Source organism: Dryobates pubescens, chromosome 9, assembly GCF_014839835.1.
Source record: "Dryobates pubescens isolate bDryPub1 chromosome 9, bDryPub1.pri, whole genome shotgun sequence".
Taxonomy (NCBI): Eukaryota; Metazoa; Chordata; class Aves; order Piciformes; family Picidae; genus Dryobates; species Dryobates pubescens.
Window position 1 is genome coordinate 18436883 of NC_071620.1, and position 19059 is coordinate 18455941.

At 36.4% G+C, this 19059-nt stretch overlaps 1 protein-coding gene across 1 annotated transcript in view; it reads right to left on the reverse strand.

The window, feature by feature from the left end:
* The window catches only part of LOC104308718 (cadherin-19), a 69635-nt gene that overhangs the window by 19386 nt on the left and 31190 nt on the right, over positions 1-19059 (reverse strand). Inside the window, exons 3-8 of the mRNA XM_009909935.2 lie at positions 15846-16140; positions 10411-10530; positions 9217-9381; positions 8323-8507; positions 6064-6317; positions 1186-1322 (exon numbers count right to left, since the gene is read on the reverse strand). Coding sequence (XP_009908237.2) covers positions 1186-1322; positions 6064-6317; positions 8323-8507; positions 9217-9381; positions 10411-10530; positions 15846-16140 — 1156 coding nt within the window. The remainder of the gene's footprint in view (positions 1-1185; positions 1323-6063; positions 6318-8322; positions 8508-9216; positions 9382-10410; positions 10531-15845; positions 16141-19059) is intronic.

The following is a 19059-nucleotide window of genomic DNA, read 5'->3' on the forward strand; positions in this document are numbered from 1 at the left end:
GTGTATCCACAATGCTTTTCAAAACACGACAAAAATATGCCAGAGATCAATTTTACCTACACTTGCCAGCTGCCCAATAACATGAGAAGGGAAATAACTGTATGCTTAAAAATTCACAGAGAAGCTGAAAAAGAAGAATATGCTATCAGTCCCCAAACACAAAAAAATAAGTTCTCCAATGGAAATGGCCACCAACTATCCTATATTAAACTTCTATCAGTAATACATTACATATATACAGGGAAAGCTCTCTTTTGAGTACAGTGCAGTTTATGATTATGTGTTTAAAGTAGTCTTAACAATAAATAGCACTTAACTGAGATCCAGAATTAAAAATAAACAAAACAAAACCCAAACAAAAATCACAAAAACCCCCAAACAAAAAAACCCACAAAACTACAACAACAAAACCACCACAACAGCCAAAAAAAGGCAAACAAACAAAACCACAAAATGCTTAAAAGTATTTGACAAAATTTGTCTGACTTATTTTTGGACTATAGTTTGATATGATCTTTGAGCCTTTGTTAGGATGAATGTGAATTATTTCAAAAGAATATCCCAATAATCTTATTAAACTGCTTTATAAACCAGTAGCTGTTAATTTTCTAGAGTGTTGTCCCAGAGTTAAGGCAATCAGATCACCAAAAGCACAAACAGAGGCAATTTGCATCTGACTTTCAAATCAGACTGACAGGTAAAATCTATATAAAGGGTGCTTCACAGATGTAATTGTCACTGAAGAGAAGTCTAGCTGGTTTAGGCCTTACATTCACAATTAATGAGCCACAAGTTTCATACTGGTGTTAAATTAGACCCTGGATAATTTCACACTAGTCAAAAATCTGGTGTGAAATTAACCAGGGTCTAATTTAACATAAGATCTTGCACTCCAGGAGCAATTCATATGCTTCAGTGTAACTTGAAAGCATTACAGTCTCGATCCTATTACAATTTCCTTTCTCTTTTTTATAAGGACATCTTTTATGAAAGAGCACAGGACCTTAGAGTTCAAATACATTCTGCTTCTATTTAACTAATCATTTTAATAATGCTTCTTAATGAAGCAAGCAGCAGTAATATGAGAAAGGAGCATGTGTTCTCCCCCATAAAAGAAGGCATATTCAGAAGATAATTATAGTTCACAGTATATAAAACACAGCCTTCCTTAAATTTCTTACTCACTTGTTTCTGTGGCTGTAACAGTTATGTTGTGCCAAGAAGCTATCTCTCGGTCCAGAGGTTTAGTTGTAATGATTGTTCCATTGTGTTCATTGATGCTGAACAATCTCTTTAAATGCATGCCATGGACAATAGAGTACCTGCACAAAAAAGAAAAAAAAAATAAAAATGTTTCCTAATACTGAAATGTTCTATCAGAAGCAAGGACACAGAAAGATATTGTCAGTAGAGAAAACAGAACAGTGCATATATACATATAAATGTGTGCTGCAATAACTCAGAAATCATGAAAAGTGTACTCTTATAAACATTTAAAATTCACTGCTGCCAAGATCAAAGCTCTTCTTTCTATAAAACTAAATATGTCTCAGATCTATATTAATGTGATCTGAATCTGCAATGCATTATTCATTCTTACTTCTAAGTCAGGCTCACAGCAGGTGAATGACTTCGTTGAAAAGAAACAGCAAAAGTGCCACTTGTGAAGTGAATAACACTAACAGCTAAGTGGAGGTATAATGACAAATCCATTTTATCATTGCTAGCATGCTCTGACAGCAAGGGAATGGGCATTATAAAGAGAGACAGACAACTGTCTGTAATGAGGTGACACCTGTGCAGCATACAAAATCCTAAATTCAGTGCTCCTGAGTCTTCACTGAGAAGACTCTTGATGCCCATGTGTGGACACACACATGCACATGTACATACAAACATTCCATTCAAACTGTTAATGTCTAACCACTGGCCACAGGCCAGAGATGGACTGATAAGATACCAAAGATATTAGTCCAAATGGAAAGGATATTTACTAATATTTTTCATGACATATATTTTTAAAAAAATTTTAAAAATGGAAAAAGCCTTTATGTCACAGTTCCTAGTGGAATCTTTATCACAGATATAAAACCTGTTTGAAAAGCTGAAAGGTACTTACCACTCCAGCTTGGAATTCCCACATCCCCTCTTTTATTGTACTTTAATTGTGTTTGATAAAGTCTTTCTGTCTCCTGCTGGCACTTAAGACTCCAGGTTACATTATGTGCCACCAGTTGGACAACTCTCTAACTTGTTATTTATAGCCACATTTGGTCTGTTTTGGGTATCAGTGACAGGATAAATCAAGGAACCAGCAAAACACAGTCAGTGAGAGTTCTTACCAACTGAGCTAAAGATTTGATGTCTATAAACCTCTATTTTAGGGATTTACAATTCAATTTTGTCTTTTTTATTGTATTATTATATTTTTTAAATGCAAGTGTTCCTTATCCTTTGCATCTACAGGCACTTAGGGGGTTTCTATCATTGATATTTTGGTTTCTTTGTTGTTAGTGGTTTTTTGAGATTTTTTGTCTTCTGATTCATGATGGATGATTTTCAGAAAATCTATTTTTAATATTTTTTGCTTATTTTTAATATTTTTTGCTTATTTTTTGAAAACTGTGGTCCACAAGGCCACACAGCTGGCTTACTATATATGTAATTTTTATTATCTATGATGGCAATGGTTTCAAAAGCAGGTTCATATGCATGGCACTGAGCCCAATAAACATTAAAAGTGACACACTTCTCTTTTAAGGAGAGTCAGTGATGCAATATATGCATCACTGGTTTTGGGACCATGCAGACACATTCACTTTTTAGCAAGTTCTACCAAAGTATTTCAAATTAAGAAGGTTATGGATATGCACTAGGTTAAATTGTTTCACAGGAGATGTTGCAATCATCTAAATAAAGCACAAAACAAGGCTTTTTTGGAGGAGGGAAGAAAAGAAGTACAAATATATTTTACTTATTATTATTATTTTATTTAACCTATCACTAATTTGCTAAATAAATGAATGTAAAATCATAACATATAGCCTTGCTCTGATTAAACCTTTGAAGCCTAACTACAGGCACTAATATCTATCTATGCAGATAGATATTTCTGCTATTAAGAATCTAAACACCATAAATTATTTTGTATCAACTATTCACAGGTTGGACTTGATGATCTTTGAGGTCTTTTCCAATGTTGTTGCTTCTATGATTCTATGATTTGTTCCTGTATCCTAGCTTTTCTAAATTGCACAGTACACAGTCACATCAAATAACTCAAGAAGCTATTTTAATTATAAACCTCATGCTAAAGACTAATTACCTGTTTTCTCCCTTAAGAAACAGCAAAATTATTTTTCAAAATTAAAAGCCTGAGGGACTCTTTTTATATAACATCTCTGTGGGGCAATCATGGTAGATGTAGGAAGCTGATAAATTTTGGTCATGCTGAGCTGAGCAGATGCCAGTGGAGCTGTTCTCTGTCTCCCTCCCAGCGATGAGTCTCTCTTCATATCTCCAGAATTTATTTGGTACAAACTGGAACCTGTCCAGGCACTTACAGGTTTGGCTGATGTACCCTAGCTGTGATGTTATGCACAGACTTTTCCAGGCCACTCTTTAAAATACTAACCCACCTCAAAGTGTTTGCAAAGATGCACAAAGGTCATTTATGCAGATTTGGGGCTAGAGGTAAGGTTTTGGCTGGAACAGAGTTAAATTTCTTCCCGGTATCTTTATGTGGTGGGTTGAAATTCCCTCCAACATAAAATTGCCAGACCAGCTCAGCTGAAAGCAAATGAAGCTAGATTTACAAGCAGAACTACAATCTAGAAATATGGAATGCAATGAATATGTACAAAATCTACAATATTATGATATATTTACAATTTATAAACAACACAAGAACCCTCCTGGACAAAAGCAGGGGGTTACTAACAGCTTCCCCCTCTCCCCCCATCCCCCTATACACAGGACAAGGGAAAGAGAAGAGCAGAGCTTGTTAGTACTTAACCACAACAAAGAATGCAGTCAAGGTCAGCAAGCTAGCAGAAGCTCCAGTTAGTATCTGCCAGAATGAAGCAAAAGAAAGGATAGTTAGTGTACACAACTGCCTTTATGTTAGTAATCAGACCAATGGGATTATTTAGACCTTGCATTTATTTTCTTTTTTACATCCAATTGTAATTTATTTACATTCTATCGCTTTCTTTTCAAGATCTGTGGAAAATTTTTCTAGGCACAGCCTAAAACTGCCGCACTGTAGGCTACATTTTGGGTCTGTGCTGAAGACAGTGTTGACAACAAAAAGATGTTTTCATTATTGCTGATCAGTGCTTACACAGTGTCAAGGCCTTTTCCGCTTCTCAACCCAGCTCACCAGTGAGCAAGCTGGGAGTGCACAATAACTAGGAGGGGACATAGATGGGACAACTGAACCCAAGTAACCAATGGGGTATCCTATATCATATGATGTCATGCTCAACAATAAAGCTGGGAGGTGCTGCCATTGTTCAGGACCTGCAAGTATTAGCCAGCTAGTAGTCAGCCATTATTTTGGGGGGTTTTCCATAACTTGTTTCTCTTGAAGTTTTGATATGCTGGTTTTGTGGGGTTGTTTTTTTCCTATTTATTTATTTATTTCATTGGTTGGTTGGTTTTTTTGCTTGTTTTGTTTTGGTTGTGCTTTTTGGGGGGTGGGGGGAGGGGAGGGTGTGTTCACTTTGTTCTCTTTGTTTCTTCTTTTTTATTGTTATTAAACTGGTTCTACCTCAGCCCATGGATTTTCTCACTTTTACCCTTCCAATTCTCTCCTATCTCAGTGGGTGGGGAATTGAGACAGTGACTGTGTGGTCACCTGCCACAATACCTAGGCTAACATAAGCTATGACATTAAATATATGATCAACTAATCATAAGCCAAGGAACAGAAATAGCATCTGGAAATCCCACCTACATGTACATTTAAGGCCTGTTCACATTTTAAAATAGGTACCTGAAGGGACAAAAAGCTTCAAAAATGGTCTGAATCAGACACTGGGGCAAGAGGCACCAGGTCTGTTTTTTCAGGAAAATGCCCACATTGCCCAGGCTTGTCTGAACTTGTCCTGAGGTCCAACTGGGCTAGGTGTGTACACCTTTGGCCATGTTTAGAGAAAACTCTTCTATAGGTTGAAGTGTCAGGTTTTTATCTCTTAATCTTTGTTACCATTGGCCATCATTGTCTCGGGAAATCTGTAAATACCACCCCAAAGAGCCAGTGCCTTGCCTTGCAATTGTCCAAACTCTGGGAGAAGTCACAAGCTTTGCTTGGAATCTGAACTGTGCTTCAGTTTACCTAGACAGACTGCAAGACCCCTTGCTGTATGCATTGTAAAGCCCAGGATCAGACAGATGTGTCTTGCCGGGCCCAGAGACGAACCCCAGGAGGAGCTGAGAGTCCCTGGGACAGTTTCATTTTATTGGAAGGAACAACAAGCAAAGATTGCAGCTGAAGAACCTCACCAAACAGGCAAACCTAAAAAGCTGGTAAGCCCTGCAAGTCTCAGCGGCAACCTCTTTTCTACAAAGCTTTCAGCTGCAAAGCCTTCGGAGATAAACCCTGTATGTGCCTTAGCCACAAGCTGCAGGAGCCAACAGAAAGTGAAACTGTTCCTGCAGCTTTCACGTGGTTTTGTTTAAATCCCCACGTGTGCTGCATGGTACCACGATCAGTGAGTAATTACAAACTCTGATTTTTATAAGCATCTGTTAAAGGTCTGTTGCCCTAGAGAATTCTAGAGTTCCCCACCTTGTGGGCAATCTCCGGCATGTTGCTGATTCTCTCTCTTTCTTTACAGTTTAAATTGCTGTTTCTTGTTTCTGGAGTTTTGCTCATATTGTTTAGATTGTTACATGTTCCTGCTGGTGAGGTATCTGTTACACAACCAAATATTTTGAACCAGTAAATAGGTTTTATTAATATTTTCTGTGGGATTTTTTTTAATTAATAAAGTTGTTAATATTTTTATTAATTGTTCTACCTATTGAATATTAATAACCTCCTTACAATGATAATAGTACCTGACTGGGCTGTCATCATTGTCTGGATCTCTAGCAGTTACCATGCCCACCACTGTGCCACTCACAGACTCTTCAGGAATCTCCATCACATAGTTTTCCAAGGTGAAAACTGGAGGTTCATCAGCATCTTCCACATCAATTTTGACAATGGTTTTGTCTTCAAATGGTTCTTCTTTCAGAAAACGGTCATCAATGTACCTGTTTACAACTTTTGCTCGAATACTGTATCTCCTCTTGCTCTCATAATCCACTCTCTGTCAAGAAAGAGAGATGTGGAATTGAAGAGAGATGTGGATTTCTTCACATTTGAACTAAATGCAGTTCATTAAGTGATGGGTAATTTTGACAAAATAAGCACAGAATCACAGAATTGTTATGTTGGAAGGGACCTCAAGGATCATCCAGTTCCAAACCCCTTGCCATGGGCAGGGACACCTCACACTAGATCAGGTTGTTCAGAGCCACATCCAGCCTGGCCTTAAATACCTTCAGGGATGAGGCTTCCACCAACTCCGGGGGTAATCTGTTCCAGTGCCTCACCATCCTCACAGTGAAGAACTTCTTCCTAACATCCAATCAGAATCTACCCATTTCTATTTTTTTTTTTTCATTCCCCCCAGTCCTATCATTACCTGACACTCTCAGAAGTTCCTCATTACCTTTCTTGTAAGCCCCCTTAAGATACTGGAAGGCCACAATAATGCTTCCCTTCCTTTTGGAATGTTTAAAAAGTAGTTATTTCTAAGATATTTATTTTATTTTATTTTACTTGGTTTATGTTAAGAATACTTTAAACTATGCTTTCACATCTAGCCTGGTTTTAATATTTAAGTTAAACAACACTGTAAAAAAGGTCCTCCTGTAGAATGTCATCCCTAAGAAAACCAATGCATTCCATTACTACTTGTATTTCTGATGTAGGTATAACCTTAGGGAACATTGTTCTTTACTCCTACATAAAAAAAAAAATCAAATCAGTTAATCTGTAGAGGCTAAGCTAAGTATTTTAATATTTAACATCTAAAGGAGATAAACTCCAGAAGGCAACAATGAGTGTTTAATAAACACATAGTTAAGGAAATAAATTCCAGAAGTGTTTAATAAACACATAATTATGAAACTAGTTTTGATAGTCTTTATCTTCTGTAGTAAAAATCAAACACAGAAAACAACAACAACCCCCCCCAACAAATAACAATAATCATGAAACCAAAACAAACCAACCAACCCAAATCTCCTTCCTGAACAGTAATAAATCCAAGTAGAAAAAAAGCCCAAATGACTAACAATAAATGTTAGTATCCAGGATCCTGGATTTCACTAGACTCTAACTCTGTCATCATTTCAGATGATGGCCTAGATGACCCAGAAATCTTCCTATGTGACTTTAAAATAAATCACACAGTAGTAAAGCCTCTTACATATCTTAATTCATAAACTCTTACATATTTGAGTGTATTTAGTAGTGTTTTTTTTCCCAAAGTTATGTCCTAATAAACACTCCATTGTGTATCTAAAACTGTAAGGCATTCTAGCATCAGTGAGGTTCAACAAGATGTGTTGGAAGTGAGGAAATATTGTGTACAAATTATTGATAAAGAATTTACAGATGATGCATGGAAGAGTTTTTCTCACAATGGATACACTGTGTTGCACAGCTAGGAATAACATTAAGATACTTCAATCAGTGTATCCATCAGTAATAGGAACGTGTCAAAACCAAACAAAAAAACAGACAGAAAAGTGTGTTTCTTTTTATCCCCCTAATCAAATCATGTAGCTTGAAGAAAAATAAATAGTAGAATCCAAATAAATAGGTCTTTTTTAAACATCCAGCTTGCTTGAGGAGGTTCTTTCCAGTGTTCAGAGAATTTTTAGAATGACAGAATCACATAATGTTAGAGGTTGGAAGGGACCTCTGGAAATCATTTGATCCAGCCCCCCGTGCCAAAGCAGGATCACCTAGGGTAGTCCTCACAGGAATGCATCCAGAAGGGTTTTGAAAGTCTTCAGAAAAAGAGACTCCGCAACCTCTCTGGGCAGCCTGTTCCAGTGCTCCAGCACCCTCACTGTAAAGAAGTTTCTCACGTTGAGGTGAAACCTTCTGTGTTCAAGTTTGTATCCATTGTTCCTTGTCCTATTACTGTGTACTACTGAAAAGAGCTTGACCCCCTCCACTTGACATCTACCGCTCAGATATCTGTAGACATTGATGAGATTGCCTCTCAGACTTTTCTTCTCAGGTATCTGAAATCTCACCTTTTTTAATAAGATAATTCCTTCTTGAGTCTTATTATCAGTAATGATGTCAAAAACATCTGAGCTATCTCCTTCAATGGAATAGTCCATGGCTGCGTTCTCCCCTATGTCGCCATCTTCCGCAAAGACTTTTCCTACAGTGGTGCCCACAGGAGCCTCTTCAGAGACACTCATATAGTAGAGTTCTAAGGAAAAATACACTGACATGGTTTAGTGATTTGCCATGGTTAATAGCTGCTGTAGATCTAATGACCCAAGGCTCTCAGAAACTTTTGTTCAGGAAGTGGATCTTATACAGCAATAGATAGACCTTGAGGATAGGGGATGACAATATTTCTGCTCATCAGTGTGCTCTCAGCCTCACTTTAGCATCAAATAAAAAGCTGAGTAGAACTAAGGAAAACCACTTCCCAACTGCATGTTACTAGTCCTTCCTGGCAGCCCAGCTTTCAGCTCCTATGTCTGCTACAAACTCCCTGGACAGAGAAGGTTGCATCATTTGTTGAAAAGTTTGCAGTACCTGTCTGCAAAGAATAAGAGGGGAGAAAAAAAAATATGAAGAAAAATGGCACTAAATATCCCATTGCTAAGATTTTAGTCTTACGTAGGGCAAGCTGTAAAACAAGCAGTTTAGCAAGTCATTTATCTCCAAAGCCTAGCAATAAAGCCAGCAGGCCTGAGGTCTTTTGTAAAGATAAGTTTCCTTTTCTTTGTTTTCCAGCTTTAAATCTGTATGCTGAAACCAAACCAACCAAACAAAAAAATCCCTGACCCTACCAACCAACCAACCTAAACACCCAAACCCAATCCTTTTGTGAAAAGACCTATCACTCAACAGAGCTACAGAAGATCTTAATTTCAAGACTTCAGCTATTATAAGTAGCCTATACTTACGTTGTTGAAATTTAGGTGGGTTGTCATTGATGTCAGACAGGTTGATGGTAACAGTGGCTGTTGCTGAAAGTGCCCCTGCTTGCCCAACCATATCTTTGGCTTCAATGATGACCAAATACTGATCTTTTGTTTCTCTGTCCATTCCGGAAGCCATTCTGATGACCCCTAAAAACGAAAAGTTGAATATGATAGCATATACCAATGCTTCCCCCCTCCCCCAACATCTGCCCACATAATATGGCTATAAGATGCATCATTTGATACAGTTATGAAGTTACATTCTATACTGTGCACATCACAGGTATCCTAATACTGGGAGCTAATACTCATGGCATCACCTACACTCTATGAAAGATCCATTCTGCATATTTAGAGTTCTGGGAAGCAAAATGCGCCATATATATATATATATATCTCCTTTACCATATAGAACCCTTTTGCTTCTCCAGAAATCAGGATTTGGGAGGTATTGTCACATACCTATGATTTCTCCAACACACAGACGGGAATGTCACATGACAAGTCGTAGAACTGTTAACCCCTAAGTGTTCCTATCTCCATTCGTTGAATGGGGTACTCAGAATCCAACTCTTTACTTGAGCAAAATATTTTTGTAAGTAAATTAAATTGTTGATTCTCTAGAGAGAAAAAAAATCAATTTCCTATGGGAAAGAATTTGTTTAATTTAGATCTGGGAGCTATGCAAAGGATGTGCAAGTGTAGGGTGGAAGCAGGTTATCTTTGTGTTTGCAGTGATTTCAGAGAGTGGACAGAAGCTCTTCTACCCCTTCCCCAAACCAGGCCAAAAAGCCAGGCATCAATGTGCTGAGCATTACCCCCCACCACCAGGCTACATTGCGCAGCCAGAAAATCAGCTTACTTCCGCCAGGCCCCGCTCCCCTGTGAATCAGAGAGATAAGAACCCACATTTGCTTGGAGAACAGAGGGAGGAAAAAGGGAAGAATAGCCTATGCTGTCTATTTATAAAGGGGAGATGTAGGAATTATGGGATAAAATAACAAAACATTACATTTTTCCAGTGTCCACTTCCTGGGCTATCTAGTCCCTGGAGGACTTTTCATCTCTGTGGATCTTAAACTTGTAACAGTGTTGAAATGAATGAAGACATTTTTGCTTGCATAACATAAATGTTAGTTTATGAATGCTTTCAAGTTACAAGATCATTTGTAGTACCTGTCTTTGGCTCCACAGAGAAATAGGGCTGTCCCTGAATGAGACTGTAAAGCAGACGGGCACTATTCCCATAAGAAGGATCATCACCATCTGTAGCTGTTACCTGTGTAACCGAAGTACCTCAAGGGAAAAAAAAATAATAAATTATTTTTATTTTCTTGTAGAAATTATCCCATAATTACAAAACATAAACTTTTTAAAGCCTTTTATCAGATGAGCTATATTAGCAAACAGTCCCAAAAATTTATGGGAGCAAATGCCACCTTCTAAAATTCATCATTAAAACAAGAAACTGTTTGTATTGCATTCAAATTATCAATTAAAATTAAAATAAATTGTGTGTGGCTTTTCAGCACTGCATTTATGTTGCTTGAAATACTACATAGCTTATGCCTTTCCCCCTGATTTCTGAGATGTGAACAGAGCAGCAAACTGTTTCTCCTTCCTTTGTATATTCATCAAAGTATTTTATGGAAGTTTCCCATGACAGTAAGAAAACATAGGCACTTTATCAGCAATAGGCCCACTGGTGATAAGGAAATTAATTGTTTGCAAGCAAAGCAGTCAAGAAATATAACAAAGGTCTGATAACAATTTTTATCCCTGAGTCTTCACTGGGCCTAACCCAGTGTAACAGTGACAGCAGAATCCCCAGTGCAAAACCACAACAGAATCAATCTGCAGAGCTTGATTTCATCTCTGGCTGGAAGTTGGTTATATCCTGGGTACAAGATTGACAGCAATCTCATGGTGCCATGAATGATGACTGACCATTAAAAGAAAATATTCACAGTAGCGTCATTTTGTAAGTTAATCACTATTTTCATCTTTTTTTTTTCCCTCACCTAGGTTCTGCATAAGAGTACAAGTCTCTGTTCTTTTGAGGCACAGCAGGAAATCAAGCTACTGTCTAAAAACTTTCTGACATACGCTCACATGGTTGCACCTGTTTATCATATAGTTATGAATAAGAAATGTTGGAAGGCAAGGAGTTCCACCAGAAACATCTGGTTTATTGCAAACTCAAATCTCATACTTATCCCCTCAAAAAATAAAATAATAATAATTTCTGAGTTTTCTATCAGTTCAATAGTTTTATTTTTAAATAGAAATGAAGGAGAGTTTCTTATATAAGAATATAGTGAATTAAATATTTCCATTTTTAAATAATAAGGTTGTTTTTTGTTCTTTAAATTTTCTATCAATTTATTCAGCAGCACTTCAAGCCATTCCACAATGTGGGTTATCTTCTCTCAGAGTGGAAGTACACTAAAATGTTTAAATTACAACCATATTTTTGAGTTCTATGTCCTTCAAAAGTTATCTGCAATATGAAATTTCTGACATTTAGATGTATATTAGGTGTTTGTACAGATCTATACATATATATACTGCTCCCTGCTGCTCTGCAGAAATGATAAAGAAAAAAGAGAGAGATTAATATTTAATCAAAACACTTGTATGCTGCAGGAATAACAGTATTCTTTAATAAGGTTGGAGAGTAGAGGAGCTCTTCAGCTCTGTTAACCTTATATCAGTTTTGTGGAAATGGTTCTACTGCAGGAAATTGATCCTCTAAGACAATTTAACATGGCTAGAATACATTTGTTTTGGAAAAAAAAAAAAAAAAAAGAAATGGAGTTCTAGTTAGGAAAGAATCAAGAGCTATGAATGGTCCAATAAGTACAGTCTGCTATGAATAGACCTTGAAATGGACTTGTTTACCACACCATATCAGGAATAAAATCCAACATAAATATGACTGCAAAGTTATCATTGCAGCTTTTGTGCATCTCATTTAAAAGAAGATTTATTTTCTACACAGTTGCTAACCATTGGAAAGAAATGTTGCATCTAAACCACCATTTACTGCTTCTACTTTTCAGCTGGCCTGTGGATTCCTCCACAACACAGCACAAGACAGAAGCATGGAATTTGTTCAGTTGGGCTCAGTGGGATGCAGCTGGTGGATACAATGGAAAGTTGAGCAGGCAGGGAGCATTTAAGTAAAGAGGGAGCTGACATGGAGGGAAGTATTAACAGATCTTCTATATTCTCAAGAGGGAGATAATTTTTAAACTGAGGCAGCAGGAGGACACATAAAGACAAGACTATCATTGCTCACATTCTTTTAGAACAAATATTTCCCAATCACTATATGAATCTCTACATTAATATGGACTACATAATAACACATACCATCCCCTAAACAAAAAAATACAACAACCAAAAAAACCCCAAACTTATACCTCTTGACACTCCAGCCATGACATGATACAGTAGCACAACATTTATGTCAAAATGGATATCATAGCAGGGACAAACTAACTGAATATATTTGTGTGCTTTCAAGCATATATTTTTGAATATAGAAGTCTATGTTGTGTCAATACGAAGCTTAGCCCCAAATACGTGTTTTATGCAGACAATAATATCTTAAGCTGTATAATAAACATGGTTACACATCTTTTGTTTTTTATCAGATTTATTTAAGGCAAATAACCTTTTGCTGATTGCTGCATAAGTGTTTTCCTTGCATTTCTGCGCAACTGGTTTCACCCTTCTTAGGGTATGTAATGCAGCCCAATAGGTAAACTGTAGGGCCTTCAAACAATGAATAATGAAAAATTAACAACAAGCAGTTATTAATTTTTCTAACTAGAGCTGGAAATCCATAGAAACATTAAAACCTGATCCATTACTGCATCTGAATCTTAACTATTCCATCAGATATACTGCGTTTGTACAAGTTTAACAGTTATATGGAAGCCACTTAATGTAAAATTATACCAAATGCCTGAGGGAAAGCCAAAGTCCTGTGTTCTCAGAAGAGAGTCCATTTGTAGCACACTTTTCATTTACTGTGACACTTGCATATAAAAATCCTAATAAAATTTTGTATCAATGGTAATAGAGAGCTAAGAAATAAGTAAAACATTCTAAATTGTTGTTATATTAGTGTATATATATTTATTGATATTTGTACCTAACTTTAGGAAAAAATATCTGTGCCTGTTTTCTGGTTTTTTGTGGTTCTCTGAGGCAAGTGTCTGGCTGTGAATTATCCTCTCCTTGCTTCCTTAGTTCCAGACAAAATGTTTAATGAGTCTGAACTGTTTTCCCAAGTACTTCATACATTCCCTGAGCATACTTTCTCTGAGGAAATTACTAGATCTCAGGTCCAGCATCAGTGAGTTGAACTGCTATTAGAAAACTCTTGAAAGCCAAGTCCAAGTCTCTCTATTGCACTGTGTCATTTAAAAGAATTCTGGTCTATATCCCTTGCTATACAAGAGGATATTCTATTTTGTTAGGGGGAAAACATTGATATGCTAAACTATTATGGTGTATGCTACAAATTTTGGTTGCATACTGTTTCTATCTATTGTGAGGTTAGAAATTTTCTTGTAAAGATTAATGCCTTGGGGTTTACAGTAAGAAGTGGTTTCAGTGCAGAAATGCAGCTCCTACCATTTGAGAACCTACAGAAAAGGACTTGAGGGTACTGGCAGACAAAAAGTTGGATATGAACTGTCATTGCCTACTTCAGTCCTGAAGACAAGCCATATTGTCAGCTTTATCCCACATGATGTGGACAGCAGGTTGAGTGAGGGGGTTCTGCCTCTTCTCCTCTCTGATGAGAGCCCACATGCAGCGCAGCACAAGTCTTGTCTTCAAGTTTGAGTGAATGAACAAGATGTAAAGGGTAGAAGTACCCTCTGAAGAAGCAGCTGATTATGTTGGAAAGTTGTTTGACCAAAAACTCAGATGAAGAAGTCTTGAGACAAATAAGGCTGCTTGCTTGTGTCAGTGAAGAAACAATCATACACCTTTTCCCTGATAGAAGGTTGCATGAGCAAGATGTCTAGAAAATAGGTGTCTTTTGAATCTACTGCTAGTAGTGACAGTCAGCTACTGCTTCTTGTAGAAATTAGGATGCCAACTCCTCTTTAGATTAAACCTCAGATATATCCTTTTCTTGCAACTTCTATCCAATGCAGCAGAAGACAAAGCTCCCTGTGAAAGTCACTGAATCTGCTCTAAAAGCAGAATGGGTAATGCTGAATGAAACATAGTTTTTGTTGCATTTTATGATCACTGATGCTACTATGTTAATGACTTCATTAATTCATACATTCTTCAGTAGTACGATGTTTGAACTTCTCAATATTATTTGCAACAAAAATAACTGGAAAAGAAAAAGGCAGAGCTAAGTATTTAAATGATTACTGGGATTCTTTCTGTAAGATTTAAGGAATCCAATTTTCATTTAATTTTGTAGATATTTGGAGATAGCAGTATCTATAAAATGATTGTTTATGTTAGACTCATTCAGACTTTGGGTTATTTTAAGGATTTGAAATTATGTGTATATACATTATCTATTTATGTGCATGTGTACAAATGATGGAATCGCACATTCACCTCTATTCGTCAGATGCTGACCACCTCATATTTGTTGCACAGGTCTATTTGATCATGTTGGGATAGGAAAGAGGAGAGGCAGGGATTAAGTTATTCCTCTTGACAGAAAAGTTATAAATCATATGCTTAGGGAATCATAAGGCAGTCCTTCACAGCACATCATGTAGTTGATAGGCTGACTAGTAGGAAAGAAGCTTGGTGGTGTAAACAGGCAGGCATCATACATGGCATAAAGATGGTCATCACATTATCCCAACATCAGCTGCATACCTTTCATGTTCTGAATCCACTACGTACAGGAGGGAAGCTATCCTTATCTTTGGGTGGCAGATGGGGTAACATACAGTAAAATATTAGAATTGAATATATTGAATATACTACACAGGGTATAAGAAAGTCATGTTTAATTGTTAAGCAGAATAAGAATAAACTAAAAGATGTTGCTGATTGCCCTTGAATTCAAGTAAGCCTCTATTTTTGTCCTTAAAAGAGTCAGTTGAGGTCAGAAGACTTAACAGTTTACATGCATACTACTTTTTGTTCAGCTTGAGGAGCCAACAGATTGTAGTAGTAATCGTACACTGAACAATTTTCTAGAGACCAGGGTGATATACTGATTGAAAAAGCAGTGAAATCTGTCAGCCTCAAAATATTTTTAGTATCAACTGGCTATAGTACTCTACCTAGTTCAAATAGTGATGTTCTATTTTTAAACAAGTAGAGGTTTCACCTTTGAATCACTGATGTGAAAGACAGATCTCCCTAGACTCAAGCTAAGTGTGTATCCAGTTCTGGAAAAGGACTTGGATACATATAGGCATCTAAATATTTAATGTTAATCAGAGGTATATACACAACCTTCACTTTAAGCATATGCCTTGGCAAATTTCCAAGCTTGTCATGTAGTTTGCTTTGTGCTCTTAAGATTTTATATCAACATAGGTACCTAAACATATAATTTTATATATATATATATGGAAATAACGAGTTTGGTTCACAGCATATTGTACCTTCAGGTGACATCTCTGGAACAGTGGCTATGTAAGGTCCATCCAAGAACTGTGGTTCATGATCATTGATATCTCGAACTTTGATGATAAATTCTGATTCAGGTTCAACAGGAAGCTGTGTTTTCCTATTAATTGCTTGTGCTCTTAGAGTGTAGAAGGGTTTTTTCTCTCGATCCAGCTTTTGTGTCACATAAATTTTGCCATTATTTTCATCGATGATAAAAATGCTTCCAGCTCCCTCCCCAGTCAAATTGTACTTTAGGTTGCCATCCTGCTTTTCTAAATCTGATTTCAGCTGCAAGTACGAAACAGAAAAAAAAAAATTGCCATGTTTTGAGAGAAATAGAATTTAGGCTTTTTGTGTTTTCATTCTACAGAGAACTTTGTCACTGGTGAGCCTTCTTGGATACTAGTATTTGAAGGAGGGCACTGTCACATTTTCAGTCAGTCATAATTCATTTTAAAGTATTGAACTAAGAGACATGTAAATAGATGGTAAATGTGGAAAAAAGATGCTTCAGCCACTTTGATGTAAAGACAATGAATGTATCTACTTTAGATCATTGCTTTATCATCTTCCATAACCTTCTGCTGAAAATGATGCTTAGCTCATTAAATATTATCAAAAATTTTATTATTAAAAATGACAAGTGTCCTCTCAAAGTTTTATATACTTTTTTTGTACTCAGTAATGGTGAGTGATGCTGTTCTCTTTCTGTTGAAATATTAAAGAGAAGAGATGAAAAGCCATTCTGTGGTTTAAGCCTGTATTATTTATTCTGAAATAAATTGATCGACATTTTCCATTTCCTTTCAGGATGGTCTGCATCCTTTGTTGTCTTGCTAAAATGAACTTTATGATAACGATTTCTCTGATGAAGCTGAACCCTGGAGACCACTGCGGTCCAGATGCATTTGTTCCTGCCAGAAAAATTGTTCTGTTAACAATACGTAACAGTACTGTTTTAATAATAATAATAACAATTTAATTTCTTAACATGTCAGGCATCCACATGGAAAGAGTAATTTCTATCATAGTGTTAATTCTCTAATTTTTTAATTTACTTTGGGTTTAGAACAAAAGATGCCAAAATCTCTACAAACCAGGCTGATTATTGAAAAATCTAATTAATAAAAATGAAAATATTCACTCTATTTCTCCTACAATGCATCAGGTTTAAAGTTCAAATAATGTACCTCCTTGTTGACTCCACTAATCTCACTGTTTTACTTTATGTTTATTGACCATATGGATCAGTGTGGGATATAAAGCCACACAACGGGAAAGATGTAACTATGAGGTATAATGGGCACATTGCCCTATTCATCTGCTCAACCCATTTTGTAATAGTTTCTGAGGTTGCAAAAATCATTCTAACTTTTCTCTGGTACAATGTTCATGACTTTTGAAGATTTTCATTATGTATAATTATCTGCTGGCATCAAACAGATAGTTTATTCGTAATGTCAGTGGGGCACTACTCTGAGACATGAGGAAAAGTTTTGAGTTCATGCTCTTGTCAGAGTATTTAAGCCCTAAATTATACAGATTTAATTCCCCTTGCCAGTGCAAAAGAGAAAATTTAAAGGCTAGGAAGTTTAGAATCATTAAAGTAGTTGTGTGAAAAACATAAATTAAGTTCATCCCTTTATGGGTAGCCTGGTCAAACTCATTTTAACACCATCCAATTTGACATCTGGCTAGGGGGCACCACAGGTTCTCTTTGATCTTGGTTTCTTTTCATGAACCCCATGAAATGGGAAAGGTGATAAATATCTGGATCTTTAACTTAAGATGGGGTTCAGATGTGATCACAGTATGCATCATACACTTGGAGGCTGGAAGCATGCATGTCTCAGCCTGGCTGTTTGGACACAACCTGTGTTGAACCACTTTGTGCAGAATCATTTATGCCCAGAATATTTTCATGCCCTTGACCACGTTAAATGAGAGGTGTCTTACAGATGACATTTGCTGAGAGAGCATACTGAAAGTTCTCAGTTTCCCAGTTTTATTAAGGTAGGCACAAAAGAATAAATGGTCTTTTCATTGTAAATAACTGAGAACAAGAATTTATGTACTTGCCTTCATATGTCTGCCATTGCAGCACTGATGGACATATTTCTTTTCCTTAAATGTGATAATGGATTTATTAATCTATGCTAAATGAAATCTGAAGATGGAATACGACTGCAAAAAAAACTGTCTACTTTTGTAATTTTGTTGATGCAACTTCCTTCAGGGCCTTAGTTAGTAAAAATTTGTGTGCTGATCATGGTTGTTACTTCACTTGCTAAAAACAGAGTATATACTACTCAATAAAATGACAGAGGTAAATATGTCTAATTAGATAATGTTTAGACTACAATAAATTAACCATAATATTTAATATTTTTTTCCTATAGGTTACCTGTGAGAAATAGCAATGCAAGGTTATGAAATTTTTCTAAAGCTGTATGAAAATGCATTGCATTTTTAAAGTTTCTTAACAGGAAAATGGGTATGTCTACACTTGTTCTTTCAGAAGTGAGACATCACACTTCCATAGTAGATACTTCGAAGGGGCTGTGAAAAAGTAATTAATGAATTTTGAGCACTTCACCCTTTGGGCCCAATTAAATTTTAGTGCTAGTTAATTAGCAGCGAAACTTATTTTGGTTCATTCATCTAAAAAGTGCCTTAAAGAAAAAAAAACGTGATCTCAAGATTAGAATACAAAAATAAAAATAATTAATTGTTATAATAACAACAACAACAACAAAAAGGGGCAGAGAGAGGCATATGAAGCCTCATCAAGACAGTTATCTTAAAGTGTTTTTTTAAAGGAGGGTGAAAAATAATTGGTCATTGTGCTAAACCTACATTATTCTAATGAACCATGCAGATTCCTGTAGTTTCTCAGTGGTAAAAGGATTTAGTATTAATCTGCTTCATTAAAAATTAATGAGGGGTAAATCAGCTGCTACTTAGTGTAATAGAAAATCATGCTAAATACTGTTTGTAAACTATGCTGCGCTCAGTATGGCTGCTTTGATGCAGTGCCAAAAATAGCACAAGCAAATTGCCAGATGTTGATAAACGAGTCCTTAAATTTCATTCAGAGAGTTAAAGAAACTTCTCAGCTTGGTATCTTCATCTGCTGTGTATGGAGCTAGTTCTAGTAACAGAGTGAATGTGGAGTTTCCTTGACCAAAGACATTGGTGAAGGAAAGA